A 19,493-nucleotide genomic window follows, 5' to 3' on the forward strand; every position below is an offset into this window, starting at 1 on the left:
CTGGACACCAGAGAAATGTTTTAAATTCACGGTGCGGATGGAGTTTGAGCAAAACCCAACAACAGGATTATAGCCGTTTATTGCCACAATTATTTTGGTTGAGGTTATGGCCGTACAAATTGCTAGTGTTAAGATTACTAAGCATATCTCCGTCAACTAGTGTTGTGACACTGCTTCATGTCTTATGCGTTATGGAACTCACAGTTCACAAACACCAACTATGGACAACATTATGCTGATGTCCATCAAATGCATCAGGGCACTGACCTCGTGCCCAACAACTGATGTGACAGCACTGACCTAATGCCCAGTTTGCATTAACAGAGGTCCTCTGTAGCTCAGTTGGAAGAGCATGGCTCTTGCAATGACAAGATTGTGCGTTCGATTTCCAGGACCACCCATACGTAAAAAAAATATGCGCCTGACTCAGTCGCTTTGGATAAAAGCATCTGCTAAATAGCATATGTTATTATATTAACGGGTGCGGAAGACACATTTCAGTTGAATGCAATCAGTTGTACAACTGACTAGGTATCCCCCCTAGAGTAGCAGCCCTGTCCCTCACACTCGAGAGCTGCAAGCATTTTTCACGCAGCAGGCGGTCATAAACAACTTCAGGATTAAAATATTTTACTATTCATGAACTCTCAAGGATAATTCTGCTTGAAGTTCAGTGACATCCCTCAACTCCAGTGTTGTGTACATGCGAGATCAAATGTGCATATTAAAAAGCCTGTGTAGGCTACAGACATGGGCGAAAAAGCACACGCAGTATTATTTCCATGGAAATGAAAAAGGTATACCTAATGATTTTGGCAATGAGCAGCACTTAATCTACAGTCAGACAATCTTATGGATACCATTTTAATGTCTGTGTCCACTATGAAGGACGTTAGAGGAAGTTTCGCGAGCAAATACCAAATAAACTCAGCAAAAAAACTAACAGACCTTTTTCAGGACCCCGTCTTTCGTAAAAATACAAATAACTTCACAGATCTTCATTGTAAAGGGTTTAAACACGGTTTCCTATGCTTGTTCAGTGAACAATTAATGAACATGCACCTGTGGAACGTCATTAAGACACTAACAGCTTACAGACGGTAGGCAATTAAGGTCATAGTTATGAAAACTTAGGACACTAAAGAGGCCTTTCTACTGACTCTGAAAAACACCAAAAGAAAGATGCCCAGGGTCCCTGCTCATCTGCATGAACGTGCCTTAGGCATGCTGCAAGGAGGCATGAGGACTGCAGATGTGGCCAGGGCAATGAATTGCAATTTCCGTACTGTGAGACGCCTAAGACAGCACTACAGGGAGACAGGACGGACAGCTGATCGTCTTCGCAGTGGCAGACTATGTGTAACAACACCTGCACAGGATCGGTACATCTGAACATCACACCTACGGGACAGGTACAGGATGGCAACAACTGCCCGAGTTACACCAGGAACGCACAATCCCTCCATCAGTGCTCAGACTCACCCTATTGCGGACAGAGAGGCTGGACTGAGGGCTTGTAGGCCTGTTGTAAGGCAGGTCCTCACCAGACGTCACCGGCAACTACGTTGCCTATGGGCACAAACCTACCGTCGCTGGACCAGACAGGACTGGCATAAAGTGCTCTTCACTGACGTGCCGCGGTTTTGTCTCACCAGGGGTGATGGTCGGATTCGCATTTATCGTCGAAGGAATGAGCGTTACACCAAGGCCTGTACTCTGGAGCGGGATCAATTTGGAGGTGGCGGGTCCGTCATGGTCTGGGGCGGTGTGTCACAGCATCATCGGACTGAGCTTGTTGTCATTGCAGGCAATCTCAACGCTGTGCGTTACAGGGAAGACATCTTCCTCCCTCATGTGGTACCCTTCCTGCAGGCTCATCCTGACATGACCCTCCAGCATGACAATGCCACCAGCCATACTGCTTGTTCTGTGCGTGATTTCAGTGTTCTGCCACGGCGAGCGAAGAGCCCGAATCTCAATCCCATTGAGCACATCTGGGACCTGTTGGATCGGAGGGTGAAGGCTAGGGCCATTCCCCCCAGAAATGTCCAGGGACTTGCGGACTAATACTTTTGATTTTGACCCCCCCCCCTTTGTTCAGGGACACATTATTCCATTTCTGTTAGTCACGTCTGTGGAACTTGTTCAGTTTATGTCTCAGTTGATGAATCTTATATTCATACATATACTTGCACAAAGAAACACTTTTTTTGCTGAGTTTTGCATTAGCGCAATGACTAAGTCTAAGTATCTACTAGCATGCTACTCGGAGACTCACTCTGAGGAAGTGACGTTTGTACTTCTTGATCTGGTCGCGGATGTTCTCGTCCATCAAAAGCTCAGTCAGGATCAATGGGGCCGTGTCCTTCACATCCAGGCGCTCCGCCTCGGCCAGGATCTCTTTGTCCGAGAAGTCGACGGCACCGTCCTCCTTCTTTTGCTGTCGAGGGAGTGACAGAGTGAGCCACTCAGACATCTCACAAACAGTTATGAGGACATTTTGAGTCAGCTTTCCACTCACTCATTTTCTTTATTGATCCTTATACAACTGATATATACACAGTACCAGTCAAAAGTTTGGACAACTACTCATTCCAGGTTTATTTGTACTATTTTCTACATTGTAGAATAGTGAAAACATCAAAACTAATGATATAACACATATGGAATCATGTAGTAACCAAAACAGTGTTAAACAAATCAAAATATATTTTTTATTTGACATTCTTCAAAAGTAGCCACCCTTTTGCCTTGACAGCTCTGCACACACTTCACATTCTCTCAACCAGCTTCATGAGGTAGTCACCTGGAATGCATTTCAATTAACTTTTTAGGGATAGGGGGCAGCATTTTCACTTTGGATGAATTGCGTGCCCATAGTGAACTGCCTCCTACTCTGTCCCAGATGCTAATATATGCATATTATTATTACTATTGGATAGAAAACACTCTGAAGTTTCTAAAACTGTTTGAATTATGTCTGTGAGTATAACAGAACTCATATGGCAGGCAAACTTCCAAACAGGAAGTGGAAATTCTGAGGCTGGTGTTTTTTCTACTCATCGTCTATTCAAATCCCAGGAAGATATGGATTTGTTTGCACTTCCTACGCCTTCCACTAGATGTCAACAGTCGGTAGAACATTGAATGAAGATTATACTGTGATGTGGGACCGGATGGGAGGTGTTTCAGTCAGTGGTCTGGCAGATTGCCAGTTCCTGGTCACGCGCATTTCTCATGATATCGCCTTGCGTTCCATAACTTTTACAGACAGAAGGAATGCTCCGGTTGGAACGTTATTGGATATATATGATAACAACATCCTGAAGACTGATTCTCTACTAAGTTTGACCAGTTTATTCGACTTGTAATATAACTTTTTGAAGTTTTTGTCCGACGTTATGCGTCACTTGCATGAGCGTTTGGATATGTGTACTAAAAGCGCTAGCAAAAGCAGCTATTTGAACATAATTAATTGACATTATCGAACAAAACAACAATTTATTGTCGAACTAGGATTCCTAGGAATGCATTCTGATGAAGATATTCAAAGGTAAGGGAATATTTATGATGTAATTTCGTATTTCTGTTGACTCCAACATGGCGGAGAAAATGTATTTATACTTGAGCGCCGTCGCAGATTATTGCATGGTGTGCTTTTTCCGTAAAGTTTTTTTGAAATCTGACACAGCGGTTGCATTAAGAACAAGTGTATCTTTAATTATATGTAAAACATGCATCTTTCATCAAAGTGTATGATGAGTATTTCTGTTATTTGACGTGGCTCTCTGCAATTTCTCCGGATATTTTGGAGGCATTTCTGAACATGGCGCCAATGTAAACAAAGATTTTTGGATATAAATATGCACATTATCGAACAAAAAAATACATGTATTGTGTAACATGATGTCCTATGAGTGTCATCTGATGAAGATCAAAGGTTAGTGATTCATTTTATCTCTATTTCTGTTTTTGTGACTCCTATGGCTGGGAAAATGACTGTTTTTTGAACTTGGTGGTGATCTAACATAATCATGTTGTGTTTTCGCTGTAAAGCATTTTTTAAATTAGACACGATGGGTAGATTAACAAGATGTTTATCTTTCATTTGCTGTATTGGACTTGTTAATGTGTGAAAATTACATATTTCCCAAAAATATTTTTGAATTTCCCGCGCTGCCTTTTCAGCGGAATGTTGTGGGGGGGGTTCCGCTAGCGGAACGTGTGTCCTAGAAAGGTTAACAGGTGTGCCTTGTTAAAAGTTCATTTTTGGAATTTCTTTCCTTCTTAACGCGTTTGATCAGTTGTGTTGTGAAAAGGTGGGGGGGGGGGGGGGGGGGTTACAGAAGCTACCCTACTTGGTAAAAGACCAAGTCCATATTATGGGAAGAACAGCTCAAATAAGCAAAGGGAAACAATACTCAATCATTACTTTAAGACATGGAGGTCAGTCAATGCAGAACATTTCAAGAACTTTGAAAGTTTCTTCAGTGCAGTCGCAAAAACACATCAAGCGCTAAGATGAATATGGCTCTCATGAGGACCACCACAGGAAAGGAAGACCCAGAGTAACCTCTGCTGCAGAGGATACGTTTCTTAGAGTTACCAGCCTCAGATATTGCAGCCAAAAAAAATGCTTCAGAGTTCAAGTAACACACATCTCAACATCAACTGTTCAGAGGACACTGTGAATCAGACCTTCATGGTAAAATTGCTGCAAAGAAACCACTACTAAAAGGACACCAATAAGAAGCTTGCTTAGGTCAAGATACACAAGCAATTGACATTTTTGTAGGCTCCCCGGTGGCGTAGAGGCTTAAGGACTGCATTTCAATGCTTGAGGCATCAATACAGACCCTGGTTCGATTCCAGGCTGAATCACATCCTGCCGTGATTCGGAGTTCCATAATGCAGCGCACAATTGGCCCAGCATCGTCCAGGTTAGGCCGTCATTGTAAATAAGAATTGGTTCTTAACTTTTCTAGGGTAGGGGGCAGCATTCGGAATTTTGGATGAAATGCATGCCCAAATTAAACTGCCTGCTTCTCGGGCCCAGAAGATATGATATGCATATACTGGTAGATTTGGATAGAAAACACACTAAAGTTTCCAAAACTGTTAAAATAGTGTCTGTGAGTATAACAGAACTGATTTGGCAAGCGAAAACATGAATAAAATCCATTCAGGAAGTAGTTTGTTTTGTTGGTTTCTATTCAATGCCATTACAGTATCCATTGACTTAGGACTCAAATTGCAGTTTCTATGCCTTCCACTAGATGTCAACAGTCTTTATAAATTGTTTCAGGCTTGTATTCTGAAAAATGAGGAAGAGCAGTCTGAATGAGTGGACCCTAAAGTGGCACAGAGCTTTTTCATGCGCGAGACCGAGAGTGCCTTTCTTGTTTACCTTTTCAATTGACGGCGTTATTGTCCGGTTGAAATATTAACGATTATTTAGGCTAAAAACAACCTGAGGATTGAATATAAACATCATTTGACATGTTTCTATGAACTTTACAGATACAATTTAGATTTTTTTGTTTGCCTGTTTTGACTGCGTTTGAGCCTGTGGATTACTGAAGAAAACGCGCAAACAAAACTGAGGTTTTTGGATATAAAGAGACTATCGAACAAAAGGAACATTTATTGAGTAAATGAGTGCAACCATATGAAGATCAAAGGTAAGGAATTAATTTTATCTCTATTTCTGACTTGTGTAACTGTTCTACTTGGCTGGTTACCGTTTAATGATTTGTCTAGTGGGCTATGTTCTCAAATAATTGTAAGGTATGCTTTCGCCGTAAAGCATTTTTAAAATCTGACACCGTGGTTGGATTCACAAGAAGTTCATCTTTAAACCTATGTAAAATATGTTTTGTTTTCTGAATTTTTATAATGAGTATTTCTGTATTTGAATTTGGCGCCCAGCAGTTGCACTGGCTGTTGAAGAGGTGGGACGCTAACGTCTCACGTACCCAAGAGAGGTTAACTGACTTGCCTGGTTAAATAAAAAATCAAAAGTTACACCGGTGGAAAGCTGGTGGTTCCAACCGCCGTGTCTTTGTGAGACGCAGAGTAGGTGTACGGATGATCTCCGCATGTGGTTCCCACCGTGAAGCATGGAGGAGATGTGATGGTGCTTTGCTGGTGACACTGTCAGTGATTTATTTAGAATTCAAGGCACACTTAATCAACTTGGCTACCACAGCATTCTGCAGCAATATGCCATCCCATCTGGTTTGGGCTTAGTGGGACTATCATTTGTTTTTCAACAGGACACTGACCCAATACACCTCCAGGCCGTGCAAGGGCTATTTGACCAAGGAGAGTGCTGCATCAGATGACCTGGCCTCCACAATCACCCTACCTCAACCCAATTGAGATGGTTTGGGATGAGTTGGACCGCAAAGGGAAGAAAAAGCAGCCAATAAGTGCTCAGCATGTGGGAACTCCTTCAAGCATTCCAGGTGAAGCTGGTTGAGAGAGTACCGAGAGTGTGCAAAGCTGGTGTCCAAACTTTTGACTGGTACTGTACATATACTTTTTTATAGACAAAAATAAATAAATAATGGTTTTACATTCAGTCATCTAGCAGACACACTCATCCAGAGCTACCAGGGTCAAGTGCCCCACCCAAGGGCACATCAACATATCTCCCACCAACTCAAATCGGGGACCCGAACCAGCGACCTCCCCACACAGTTCCCCCAAGAGCTGCTCTCAACCAACCTGTGAACCCCCCTCCCCACAAAATCTTGAGTCTCGCATCATTTTATGTATCAATTCATAACACCCTGGAATGGAATTGTGCCATGGAATTGGTACATAAAAAAATCTCTTCCCGTCTATTTTGCAATCTGTATGGCACTGCTGTCAACATCCTGGTCCTCAAATTAGTGCAAAAGCAATAACAGGAAGACATAGTGGAGTGGTAACGCCTTTTTGCGTGGGGGGAAAACCTCATTCTGATTGGCTGGGCCTGGCTCCACAGTGGGTGGAGTGGGTCTTAGCCCTCCCATCCCCTTTTTTTATTTTTATTTTTAATTATTTTTAATTCTGGGTTATGAAATTGAAATTCTAACCAGCTCTGCATTGTTTGAAAAAGGTTTCAATTTCAATTACTTGAAAATGTGACATGGCAATCTGCAAAAAGGCCATTTCAAAACAAGGAATAAGCTTTTCTTAATTATCTACTTGAGAACCATTTTGGGTTCAAGTAAAACATTTGTATAAGTGAAGCTTTTACAGTGGTGTATGCATGCTATATATGGCCTGGTTTAGCATCCCAGATCGAGCGAAAGTTTTTGCCCATATGATTTGAAAAACGAATCCGCAGTAGGCACCGTCATAAGTACTTTTTTATTTCACCTTTATTTAAGTAGGGGGCAGTATTTTCGTTTTTGGCTAAAAAACGTATCCATTTGAAACTGCCTATTTCTCAGCCCCCGAAACTAGAATATGCATATAATTGTCAGATTAGGATAGAAAACACTCTAAAGTTTCCAAAACTGTCGACATTTTGTCTGTGAGTTTAACATAACTGATATTGCAGGCTAAAACCTGAGGAAAATCCAATCAGGAAGTGCCTCTGTTTTTGAAACCTCTGTTCTTATGCATCCCTATTACCCATTTAAAGGGATATCAACCAGATTCTTTTTTCTATGGCTTCCCTAAGGTGTCAACAGCCTTTAGACATAGTTTCAGGCTTTTATTTTGAAAAATAAGCGAGAACGATCACATTGCGTAAGTGGATAGGTGGGGGCTCTCAGAGTGAGTTGTGCGCAACAGAGAAAGGCAGCCATTGTTACTCCCGGTCCTAGTGAAAAACCAACACTCCCGGTTAATATATTATCGAATAGATATTTGAAAAACAACCTGAGGTTTGATTATAAAAAACGTTTGACATGTTTCTGTGGACATTATCTGAAATTCTTGTCTGCATTGTCGTGAACGCTTTTTCCTGTGGATTTCTCAGCATAACGCGCGAAACGAACGGAGGTATTTGGATATAAAAATATATTTATGGAACAAAAGGAAAATTTGTTGTCTAACTGGGAGTCTCGTGAGTGAAAACATCCGAAGATCATCAAAGGTAAACGATTAATTTGATTGCTTTTCTGATTKTCGTGACCAAGTTAYCTGATRCTAAGTGTACTTAWTGTTTTGTCGAGCGATCGATAAACTWMCACAAACGCTTGTATTGCTTTCGCTGTAAAGCATAATTTCAAAATCTGAGACGACAGGTGGATTAACAAAAGGCTAAGCTGTGTTTTGCAATATTGCACTTGTGATTTCATGAATATGAATATTTTCTAGTAATATTATTTGACTGTGGCGCTATGCTATTCAGCGTTGCTGATGACAATTATCCCGGATCCGGGATGGGTGGTTCAGAAAGGTTAACCAGGTTGGCTAGTTGAGAACAAGTTGTCATTTACAACTGCGACCTTGCCAAGATAAAGCAAAGCAGTTCGACACAAATAGTTACACACGGAGGGGTGCAAAGGAGCAAGATAAATAAATACAGTATGGGGATGAGGTGGATTGGATGGGCTATTTACAGATGAGCTATGTACAGGTGCAGTGATCTGTGAGCTGCTCTGACAGCTGGTGCTTAAAGTTAGTGAGGGAGATATGAGTCTCCAGCTTCAGAGATTTTTGCAGTTCGTTCCAGTCATTGGCAGCAGAGAACTGGAAGGAAAGGCGGCCAAAGAGGAATTAGTTTTGGGGGTGACCAGTGAGATATACCTGCTGGAGCACGTGCTATGGGTGGGTGCTGCTATGGTGACCAGTGAGCTGAGATAAGGCGGGGCTTTACCTAGCAAAGACTTATAGATGACCTGGAGCCAGTGGGTTTGGTGACGAGTATGAAGCGAGGGCCAGCCACCAGAGCGTACAGGTCGCAGTGGTGGGTAGTGTATGGGGCTTTGGTGAAGAAACGGAGGCACTGTGATAGACTACATCCAATTTGCTGAGTTGAGTGCTGGAGGCTATTTTGTAAATGACATCGCCGAAGTCGAGGATCGGTAGAATGGTCAGTTTTACGAGGGTATGTTTGGCAGCATGAGTGAAGGATGTTTTGATGCAAAATAGGAAGCCGATTCTAGATTGAATTTTGAATTGGAGATGCTTAATGGGAGTCTGGAAGGAGAGTTTACAGTCTAACCAGACACCTAGGTATTTGTAGTTGTCCACATATTCTAAGTCAGAACCGTCCAGAGTAGTGATGCTGGACGGGTGGGTAGGTGTGGGCAGCGATCGGTTGAAGAGCATGCATTTAGTTTTGCTTGCATTTAAAAGCAGTTGGAGGCCACGGAAGGAGAGTTGTATGGCATTGAAGCTCATCTGGAAGTTTGTTAACACAGTGTCCAAAGAAGGGCCAGAGGTATACAGAATGGTGTCATCTGCGTAGAGGTGGATCACAGAATCACCAGCAGCAAGAGCGACATCATTGATGTATACAGAGAAGAGTCGGCCCGAGAATTTAACCCTGTTGCACCCCCATTGAGACTGCCAAATGTCCAGACAACAGGCCCTCCGATTTGACACACTGAACTCTATCAGAGAAGTAGTTGGTGAACCAGTCGAGGCAGTCATTTGAGAAACCAAGGCTGTTAAGTCTGCCGATAAGAATGCAGTGATTGACAGAGTCGAAAGCCTTGGCCAGGTTTATGAATACGGCTGCACAGTAATGTCTCTTATCGATGGCGGTTATGATATCGTTTAGGACCTTGAGCGTGGCTGAGGTGCACCCATGACCAGCTCTGAAACTAGATTGCATAGCGGAGAAGGTACGGTGTGATTCAAAATGGTTGGTAATCTGTTTGTTAACTTCTTTGGGACAGGGGGGCAGTATTGAGTAGCTTGGATAAAAAGGTGCCCAGAGTAAACTGCCTGCTACTCTGTCTTAAAAGCTAGAATATGCATATAATTAGTATATTTGGATAGATAACACTCTGAAGTTTCTAAAACTGTTCGAATGATGTCTGAGTATAACAGAGCTCATATGGCAGGCAAAAACCCGAGAAAAAATCCAACCAGGAAGTGGGAAATCTGAGGTTTGTAGTGTTTCAACTCTTTGCCTATCCAATATACAGTGGAAATGGGGTCATGTTGCACTTCCTAAGGCTTCCACTAGATGTCAACAGTCTATAGAACCTTGTTTGATGCTTCTACTATAAAGGAGGAGGGAATGAGAGGGGATTGAGTCAGAGGTCTGGCAGAGTGCCACGAGCTGGCCACGAGCTGGTCACACGCATTCACATGAGAGGTAGCTTGCGTTTCATCGCATTTCTGAAGACAAAGGAATTCCCCGGCTGGAAAATTATTGAAGATTTATGATAACATCCTAAAGATTGATTCTATACTTAGTTTGACATGTTTCTATGGACTGTAATATTACTTTTCGTCTGAACTTTCGCCTGGACCTGCCAGCGCGTCGTCAGTTTGTATTGTGTACTAAACACGCGAACAAAAGGAGGTGTTTGGACATAAATTATGGACATTATCGAACAAATCAAACATTTATTGTGGAACTGGGATTCCTGGGAGTGCATTCTGATGTAGATCATCAAAGGTAAGTGAATATTTATAATGCTATTTCTGACTTCTGTTGACTCCAACATGGCGGATATCTCTTTGGGTTGATTGGGCTCTGAGCGCTGTACTCAGATTATTGCAAGGTGTGCTTTTTCGGTAAAGCTTTTTTGAAATCTGACACAGCGGTTGCATTAAGGAGAAGTTTATCTAAAGTTCCATGCATAACACATGTATTTTCATCAACATTTATAATGAGTATTTCTGTAAATTGACGTGGCTCTCTGCAAAATCACCGGATGTTTTGGAAGCAAAACATTACTGAACGTAACGCGCCAATGTAAACTGAGATTTTTGGATATAAATATGAACTTTATCGAACAAAACATACATGTATTGTGTAACATGAAGTCCTATGAGTGTCATCTGATGAAGATCAAAGGTTAGTAATTCATTTTCTCTATTTATGCTTTTTGTGACTCCTTTCTTTGGCTGGAAAAATGGCTGTGTTTTTCTGTGGCTATGTACTGACCTAACATAATCGTTGGGTGTGCTTTCGTCGTAAAGCCTTTTTGAAATCTGACATGTTGGCTGGATTCACAACAAGTGTAGCTTTAATTTGGTGTATTGCATGTAAGTTAAATATTTATAGTAATTTATTTGAATTTGGCGCTCTGCATTGTCACTGGATGTTGGCCATGTGGGACGCTAGCCTAGAGAGGTTAACTTGGCTTTTGAAGACAGAAAGGCAGGGTAGAATAGATTTCGGTCTGTAACAGCTTGGGTCTAGAGTGTCTTCCCCTTTGAAGAGGGGGATGACTGCGGAAGCTTTCCAATCTATGGGAATCTCAGACGATACGAAAGAGGTTGAACAGGCTAGTAATAGGGGTTGCAACAATTTCAGCAGATCATTTTAGAAAGAGGGTCCAGATTGTCTAGCCCAGCTTGTGCAGGGCTGTTGATCGGGGTAGGGGTAGCCAGATGGAAAGCATGGCCAGCCGTAGAAAAATGCTTATTGAAATTCTCGATAATTGTAGATTTATCGGTGGTGACAGTGTTTCCTAGCATCAGTGCAGTGGGCAGCTGGGAGGAGGTGCTCTTATTCTCCATGGACTTTACAGTGTCCCAGAACTTTTTGGAGTTTGTGCTACAGGATGCAAATTTCTGTTTGAAAAAGCTTTCCTAACTGCCAGCGTATATTTGTTCCTAACTTCCCTGAAAAGTTGCATATCACGGGGGCTGTTCGATGCGAATGCAGAACGGATGGATGTTTTTGTGCTGGTCAAGGGCAGTCAGGTCTGGAGAGGAGCAAGGGCTATATGTGTTCCTGGTTAAAAAAAATTGAATGGGGCATGCTTATTTAAGATGGTGAGGAAGGCACTTTTAAAGAATAACCAGGCATCCTCTACTGAAAGGATGAGGTCAATATCCTTCCAGGATACCCGGGCCAGATCGATTAGAAAGGCCTGCTCGCTGAAGTGTTTTAGGGAGCGTTTGACAGTGATGAGGGGGTGGCCGTTTGACCGCAGACCCATTATGAGTAAACTGATATGACTAAGGAGTTAAATCAGATACATTTTTCCATAAAGAGACAGGTATTAACCTCTCCATGTTTGCAGGATCTAGTCCATTTTTACTAGTTTTCTATTGAAATTCATTGTGGAGAGCTCATCTATATATTTTGTGATAGGAATACCAAGTATGTCTACTTCACCATCAGCCCACTTTATAGGTCAACAGCAGGGTAATGTAAAAGTTTTTTATATTTTTCTTTATCCAATACGTAATATAATTATAATTAGGTTTTCATCCAGAGACCAGAAAAGTTACCTAGATCTTCAATGAGAAATTGCAGGGACCTAGCTTGCGGACTTCTTTTAAAACTTGTCGACTTTGTTTTTAAACCTTGGATTTCTAATCCTGTTATTTGATCTGATTTTAATAGCTAGCATTTCGATGGCCATAATGAATAAATATGGTGACAGTGTGTAATTTTAAACGAAGAGACCTGCTCAAAAGGCAGCAGAAACATAATTACATACCACACTGCATTTGAGCTCTGCTTAGTGCGTGTTCATTTCCTTGTGGAGTCTAGCAAACCCATTTAGATACATCTATGAATTATTTAATTAATTTATGCAAGCGAGCAATAAGCAAGGCAACAGGACCCAGGCAAAATAGGCTTTAGTTTAGAGAATTGAGGTGACAACCCTAAGGTCACTTTTTCTTTTACCCCTTATTTTACCAGGTAAGTTGACTGAGAACACATGTATTTACAGTAACGACCTGGGAAATGGTTACAGGGGAGAGGGGGTGAATGAGCCAATTGTAACCACTGTGACCTTTAAACGGAATCTCTATGAAGCCTGAACTAGGGAGGTGCGGGTTGTTTCTGCGCAGGGCTCGAATCTTCACACGCAACTGAGCAATAAGCAAGTGTGTTATGGCAAAACAGAAAAAGGGTCATTCCTAGACAGGGTCCGGAGTCTGACCTTGACAAAGTTGTAGAAGAGGTTGACCCTCTCCTCCAAGGGCTTCTCCAGGTCCTCGCTGAGGGTCAGGTTCTTAGCGTGCGTGCTGATCTCCTCCATCCTGCGCTGCTGGGCCTCCTCAGTCGTCTCCTCTGCCCAGTCCTCGTCATCGTCGTCTCGGTCCTAGAGCATATCCATTAGATTTGAGTTATACAGCGCTATTGAAAATAAGACGGATCAGTGTTACAGTGGAAACTATTCCAATGAGGCTGTATGCTACAGAGAAACAAGACCAATGGGATAGAATGGAGACTGGGGTTGGGTTTCATCCCCTCCCATCTACTCTCGTACACTCCCCGTCATGGCTCCGAGACAATTGGTTAAGTGTAATAAACAGCTCTACCTAGATCGTGCTATATTGCTTTCACCTATCCAGTTATATCAGATCTGTGAAGGAGAGTGAAAAAAGGCAGAGGGATGGGAATACAATCATGTGCCATAATGTTGTCATGACTGTCCTGTAAGGATCACAATGGGTCAAATCAGCCTGGCAATGTCTGACAATAACCATACCCTCTCCCACCCCTTAGGTAAATGTATGTAATAGGTAAAGACCTTAAGAGTTTAATTCGGGAGATGTTTAACTCTTTAAAACTACTTCCATGGTGCCCCAAATCCTAATGAGTTAATTGTGACATGATTCATTTAAATCGGGTAACAATTAAACATGGTGGATTAAATAAATAGTCATCAGATTAATGAAAGTAAAGCCACGACAATGTCAACGGTTAGGCAACTAGGCCTTGCAAGACAAGTCTCCAGGTCAAGGTCTGTTAAGCGCAACCTTCACGCCAGTCAAGCTAAAATCGAGCGAACCTGAAGTTTACAACAACGTATTTGACCGAGGTCTGGCTGGCACTGGGAGATGAAGTGCTTGTACTCACCACAGCATCGGGGGCGTCTATGTCATTGTGGTTCGCGGCTTCGCCATCACTGGAGCTGTTCTCCTTGTCCTTCTTCTTGCTCTTCTTCTCCTTCTTCTTGGCAGACCCAGTGTCCTCTGTTTGCAGACAGCGAGATGACGGCAGTCAGGATAGAAGCTATTATTACAATCTGTCCTCCAATCCTTGTGTTTCTCAGACATTTATCCAGCAGGAAAAGCAGTGTTTTTTTAGTGTAGTAAATTCAATACACCCAGGGAGCCTTCAATGATTTCTGGCAGTGTTAAAAACCACTGGGAGAGCAGATGACACAGCAGATGCTGCCCTCAGAATACTCCAATGCTCACTGCTGCTCATCTTTGACAATGACTCATGTAAATTCACCCTGCACATTGACACCCTTAATACACCACTTAACGTGACTCAAATAATGCCTTTATGTTGCTTGTGTCTAGCAACATAAAAGAATGGCTGTGTTCACGTGTGCATTAAAATGAAGGCTAGTGTGTCTGGGGTTCTCTTTAAACCAAGGCCACATTGAACAACCTCAGACTGAACAAACCTGTACAGTATATTCAGAAATTTCCTGACTTTGCAAGACAACAGTAGCATATTAAATGAATGGAATTTCCAGAATGTCCATGCTAGGAATGCATGTTTGACAAAGCAGTTTTCCTGAAAGAAATAAAAGGCTTCTGTCCAGCTACATTTGAACACATACTTTACAATTCCCTGATTTTCTCAGGCATTCCCAGAGCATGCATAAACCCTGTTTGTTCCTGGTCTGGCGCACCTGGTGGATTCCTGAGGATGAACGTGCACAGCTTGTGTCGTGTGTCCAGCATGCCCCTGTAGCCGCAGGCCTTGCAGGAGTTCCCAATGGTTTGTTTCTTGGCGTTGATGTGCTGGAGGACAGTGATACATAAAAATTACAATAACATTTTCAGTACAGCCTTAGGGCTAAAGCCTAAGTTATACCCTTTGCAGTATGCAAAGGAGGAACTACAATAAGATATGCAAAATGGCAATCCTGTGTAGTTGAGTCACAAAAGTACGCAGACGTGTGCAGCCCCAAAATTATAAAAACACAAGTATGCAGGATTGCCATTTTGAGTAGCTAATTGCATTCTTGCATCTATAAAAATGCAATTCTGTTTAATTTCATCTCCTAAACATAATGGTGCATCATTACGGGCCAGCTGCACGGACCTAGATTAAGCACAGGCCGGGACTAAAAAGTAGACTCAACGGAGTCTTGGCTTATTCTACATGTAACAAAAATATTTAAAAAGTGTAGGTCCCATATTTCATAAGCTGAAATAGGAAGATCCCAGAAATGTTCCATACACACAAAAAGCTTACTTCTCAAATTGGTTTACATCCCATGTGAGCAATTCTCCTTTGCCACAATAACCCATCCACCTGACAGGTGTGGCATATCAAGAAGATGATTAAACTGCATGATCATTCAGGGCCCGAAATGAACACCCGCAAGTACATTTTGGCTGGTAAGAGGTCCATTTCACCAGCCACATTGGCAGGTGGTCAGGGCTCCAGAGTGTGAGCATAACACTCATATTTGTGAATAAAAAAAGTCCAGTATGATCATATTTATAGTAAAATAATTGCTGAAGTAGCTGTTTTCAAAGTATTTCTGCCGTTTTGTTTCATAGCTGGTAAATTAAAAGCACAAAGTTAAAAAAAGCACTTGAAGAGCAGAGTAAAATATGAATTTTTTGAAGCACAGGCATAAAAGTTAATCTTATTTACTTTAAACAAAAGTTGGTAACACTACTTGACACCCAGTGTCAAAACACATTATGACGCTGTCAAAACCTGTCAATACTGTCATGACATTTAGTTAGACCTGTTGTGACTTCAGTTACCTGATGTGGAATAGAGTTCCATGTAGTCATGGCTCTATGTAGTACTGTGCACCTCCCATTGTCTGTTCTGGACTTGGGGATTGTGAAGAGACCTCCGTTGGCATGTCTTGTGGGGTATGCATGGGTGTCCGAGCTGTGCGCTAGTAGTTTAAACAAACATCTCGGTATATTCAGCTTGTCAACACCCACAAGTAATGAAGAAGTCAAATCTATCTTCCACTTTAAGCCATGTTAGATTTGACATGCATGTCATTAATGTTAGCGCTCCGTGTACTTTCAATGGCCAGCCATGCTACCCTGTTCTGAGCCAACTGCAATTTTCCCAAGTCCCTCTTTGTGGCACCTGACGACATGACTGAACAGCAGTCCAGGTGAGACAAAACCAGGGCCTGTAGGACCTGCCTTGTTGATAGTGTTAAGGCAGAGCAGTGCTTTATTATGGACAGACTTCTCCCTTCTTAGCTACTGTTGTATCAATATGTTTTGACCATGACAGTTTACAATCTAGGGTTACTCCATGCAGTTTAGTCATCTCAACTTGCTCAATTTCCACATCATTCATTACGAGATGTAGTTGAGGTTTAGTGAATTATTTGTCACAATGCTTTTGTAAATATTTAGGACCAATTTATTGCTTGCTACCCATTCCCGAAACTAAACTGCAGCTCTTAAGTGTTGCAATCATTTCAGTCACTGTAGTAGCTGATGTGTATAGTGTTGAGTCATCCGCATACATACACACACACTGGCCTTACTCCAAGCCAGTGGCATGTCGTTAGTAAAGATTGTAAAAAGCAAGGGGCCTAAACAGCTACCCTGGGGAATTCCTGCCCTACCTGGATTATGTTTGAGAGCCTTCCATTAAAGAACACCCTCTCTGTAGATGGTGTAATGCCATAACACGTTTTTCAGCAGCAGACTATGATCGAAAATGTCAAAAGCTGCACTGAAGTCTAACAAGACAGCCCCCACAATCTGTTTATCATCAATTTCTCTTAGCCAATCAGTCATTTGTGTAAGTGCCATGCTTGTTGAGTGTCCTTCCCTATGAGTGCAGAAAGTCTGTTGTCAATTTGTTTACTATGAAATAGCATTGTATCTAGTCAAAGACAATTATTTCTAGAAGTTTAATAAGGGTTGGTATCAGGCATATTGGTTGGCTATTTGAGCCAGTTAAGGGGGCTTTACTATTCTTGGGTAGTGGAATGACTTTAGCTTCCCTCCGGGTCTGAGGTCACACACTTTCTAGTAGGCTTAGATTGAAGATGTGGCAAATAGGTATGGCAATATCATTAGCTATTATCCTCAGTAATTTTCCATCTAGATTGCCAGACCCCAGTGGCTTTTCATTGTTGAAAGACAATTTTTTCACCTCACAGAATTCATAAGTACAATCGTCTTTCATAATTTGGTCAGATAAACGCTAACACCACAGCCAAGTATGTTGCTGGCATGTCATCCCTAAGTTTGCATTTCGTGCCAATGCAAACGTCTTTAAAGTAGTTGGCAATATCAGTGGGTTTTGTGATAAATGAGCCACCTGGATTCAATGAATGATGTCATTTAAGGTGCTCCAAAGCTTTTTACTATCATTCTTTAAATCATTTTTATTTCATAGTATAGTTTATTTAGCTTAGTAACATTTCTTAATTTGCAGTACTTTTCAATTCTTCATCAATCCAAGGGGATTTAACAGTTTAGTCATTCTCATAATGGGTTCGTGCTTATTAGTAACTGGAATAAGCAATTTCATAAAATGTGTCACGCACAGCATCTAGTTGCTCATCATGACACACACCCAACATGCATCTACCACAATGCTCTGTTGCTGATGAATGAAGGAGCAGATTGCAGGAGCAGGACAAGGACCCTCTGATAAGGTAATGTACAGTGCATTCAAAAAATATTCAGACCCCTTGACTTTCTCCACATTACAGCATTATTCTAAAATGTATTAAAAAAAGTTACCTCAATCTACATACAATAACAAAGCAAAAACAGGTTTAGAAATGTTTGCAAATTAAATAAAAACAAACACATTTACATACAGTACCAGTTTGGACACCTACTCATTCAAGGATTTCTTTATTTTGACTATTTTCTCCATTGGAGAATAATAGTGAAGACATAAACACTATAAAGTAACACATACTGAATCATGTAGTAACCCCAAAAAAGTGTTAAATTATTTTGGTTAAAAGTAGTCACCTGGAATGAATTTTAATTAACAGGTGAGCCTTGTCAAAAAAATAATGTGGAATTTCTTTCCTCCTTAATGCATTGAGCAAATAGTACTTCCGGGTTGGAGCGAGCGGTCGCACTTCGCACTTTGGTCCGCAGGTAGTATAACTTTTCATTACATTTCATTATAGTACAACGGTTTGATTTGTCTAATCTTAGCAATTTCTTCTTAGCTAGCTACATAGCCRTCTTTGTATCAAAGATAATTGCGTAATTATCGTATTTCGTCGTCCTAACGCAGTCTACACTGCTATCTGCTATCTGCCCAGCAGCTAGCCAGCTAGCAAACGTCCACCGTCTACCGAATAGCAGCACTGTAGCAACTATTACACCCAACTGAACGACTTGATTTGTGTAGTGTTAGCTAGCTACATAGTTGTCTTTGCTGTCTTCGTATCCAAGATAATTGTGTAGTTTAGAGTGTGTAGTTTTAGAGTGATTATCTTAATTTACCGAGGTTAGCTAGCCTGCTATCTGTCGTCCTTAACGTAGGAGACACTGCTAGCTAGCCAACAGCTAGCCAACGTCTACCGAATAGAACTTCCGCACTCAACAACCCGGTCGCATTCCGCTTCGCTCCACAGGTAGTATCACATTTCCATTTCATTTCATTACAGTACAACGGTTTGATTTGTTTGATCGTAGCTAGCTACATAGCTAGCTACATAGCCGTCTTTGTATCAAAGATAATTGTGTAGTCTAGAGCGATTTTCTAGGTTAGCTAGCCAGCTATTGTCGTTCTTTTAACGCAACGTAACGGGAAGTGGGTGATTGACTCCGCTGTCCTGGCGTGTGAGGAGTTTGTTTCCACCATTGGGGGGCCAGAGAGCGAACAGTTTTGACTGGGCTGAGCGGGAACTGTACTTCCTCAGTGTAGGGGGCGAGCAGGCCAGAGGTGATAACGCAGTGCCCTTGTTTGGTGTAGGGCCTGATCAGAGCCTGGAAGGTACTGAGGTGCCGTTCCCCTCACAGCTCCGTAGGCAAGCACCATGGTCTTGTAGCGGATGCGAGCTTCAACTGGAAGCCAGTGGAGAGAGCGGAGGAGCGAGGGTGACGTGAGAGAACTTGGGAAGTTGAACACCAAGACGCGGCTGGCGTTCTGGATGAGTTTGTAGGGGTTTAATGGAACGGGCAGGGATGCCCACCCAACAGCGAGTGTGCAGTAATCGCAGACGGGAGATGACAGTGCCTGGATTAGGACCGTGGCGCCGCTTCCTGTGTGAGGCAGGGTCGTACTCTGCGGATTTTAGAGGCATGAACCTACAGGAACGGGCACGCCTTGGATTGTAGTTGAGAACAGACAGGGTGTGTCCAGGATCAAGCCAAGGTTCTTAGCGCTCTGGGAGGAGACACAATGGAGTTGTTCAACCGTGATGCGCGAGATATGGAACGGGCAGGTCGCTTCCCTTGGGAGGAAG

General features: G+C 42.2%; 1 protein-coding gene across 2 annotated transcripts in view; it reads right to left on the minus strand.

Annotated features, from left to right (window-relative positions):
* Positions 1 to 19,493, minus strand: part of LOC112068361 (eukaryotic translation initiation factor 5) — a 37,345-nt gene that overhangs the window by 2,451 nt on the left and 15,401 nt on the right. For both annotated transcript variants that reach the window (XM_024135496.2, XM_024135495.2), the window contains exons 6-9: positions 14,742 to 14,853; positions 13,952 to 14,067; positions 13,029 to 13,190; positions 2,279 to 2,440 (exon numbers count right to left, since the gene is read on the minus strand). In XM_024135496.2, the coding sequence (XP_023991264.1) occupies positions 2,279 to 2,440; positions 13,029 to 13,190; positions 13,952 to 14,067; positions 14,742 to 14,853 (552 nt within the window). The remainder of the gene's footprint in view (positions 1 to 2,278; positions 2,441 to 13,028; positions 13,191 to 13,951; positions 14,068 to 14,741; positions 14,854 to 19,493) is intronic.

This window comes from Salvelinus sp. IW2-2015, unplaced genomic scaffold (assembly GCF_002910315.2).
Source record: "Salvelinus sp. IW2-2015 unplaced genomic scaffold, ASM291031v2 Un_scaffold467, whole genome shotgun sequence".
In the NCBI taxonomy this organism is placed as follows: Eukaryota; Metazoa; Chordata; class Actinopteri; order Salmoniformes; family Salmonidae; genus Salvelinus; species Salvelinus sp. IW2-2015.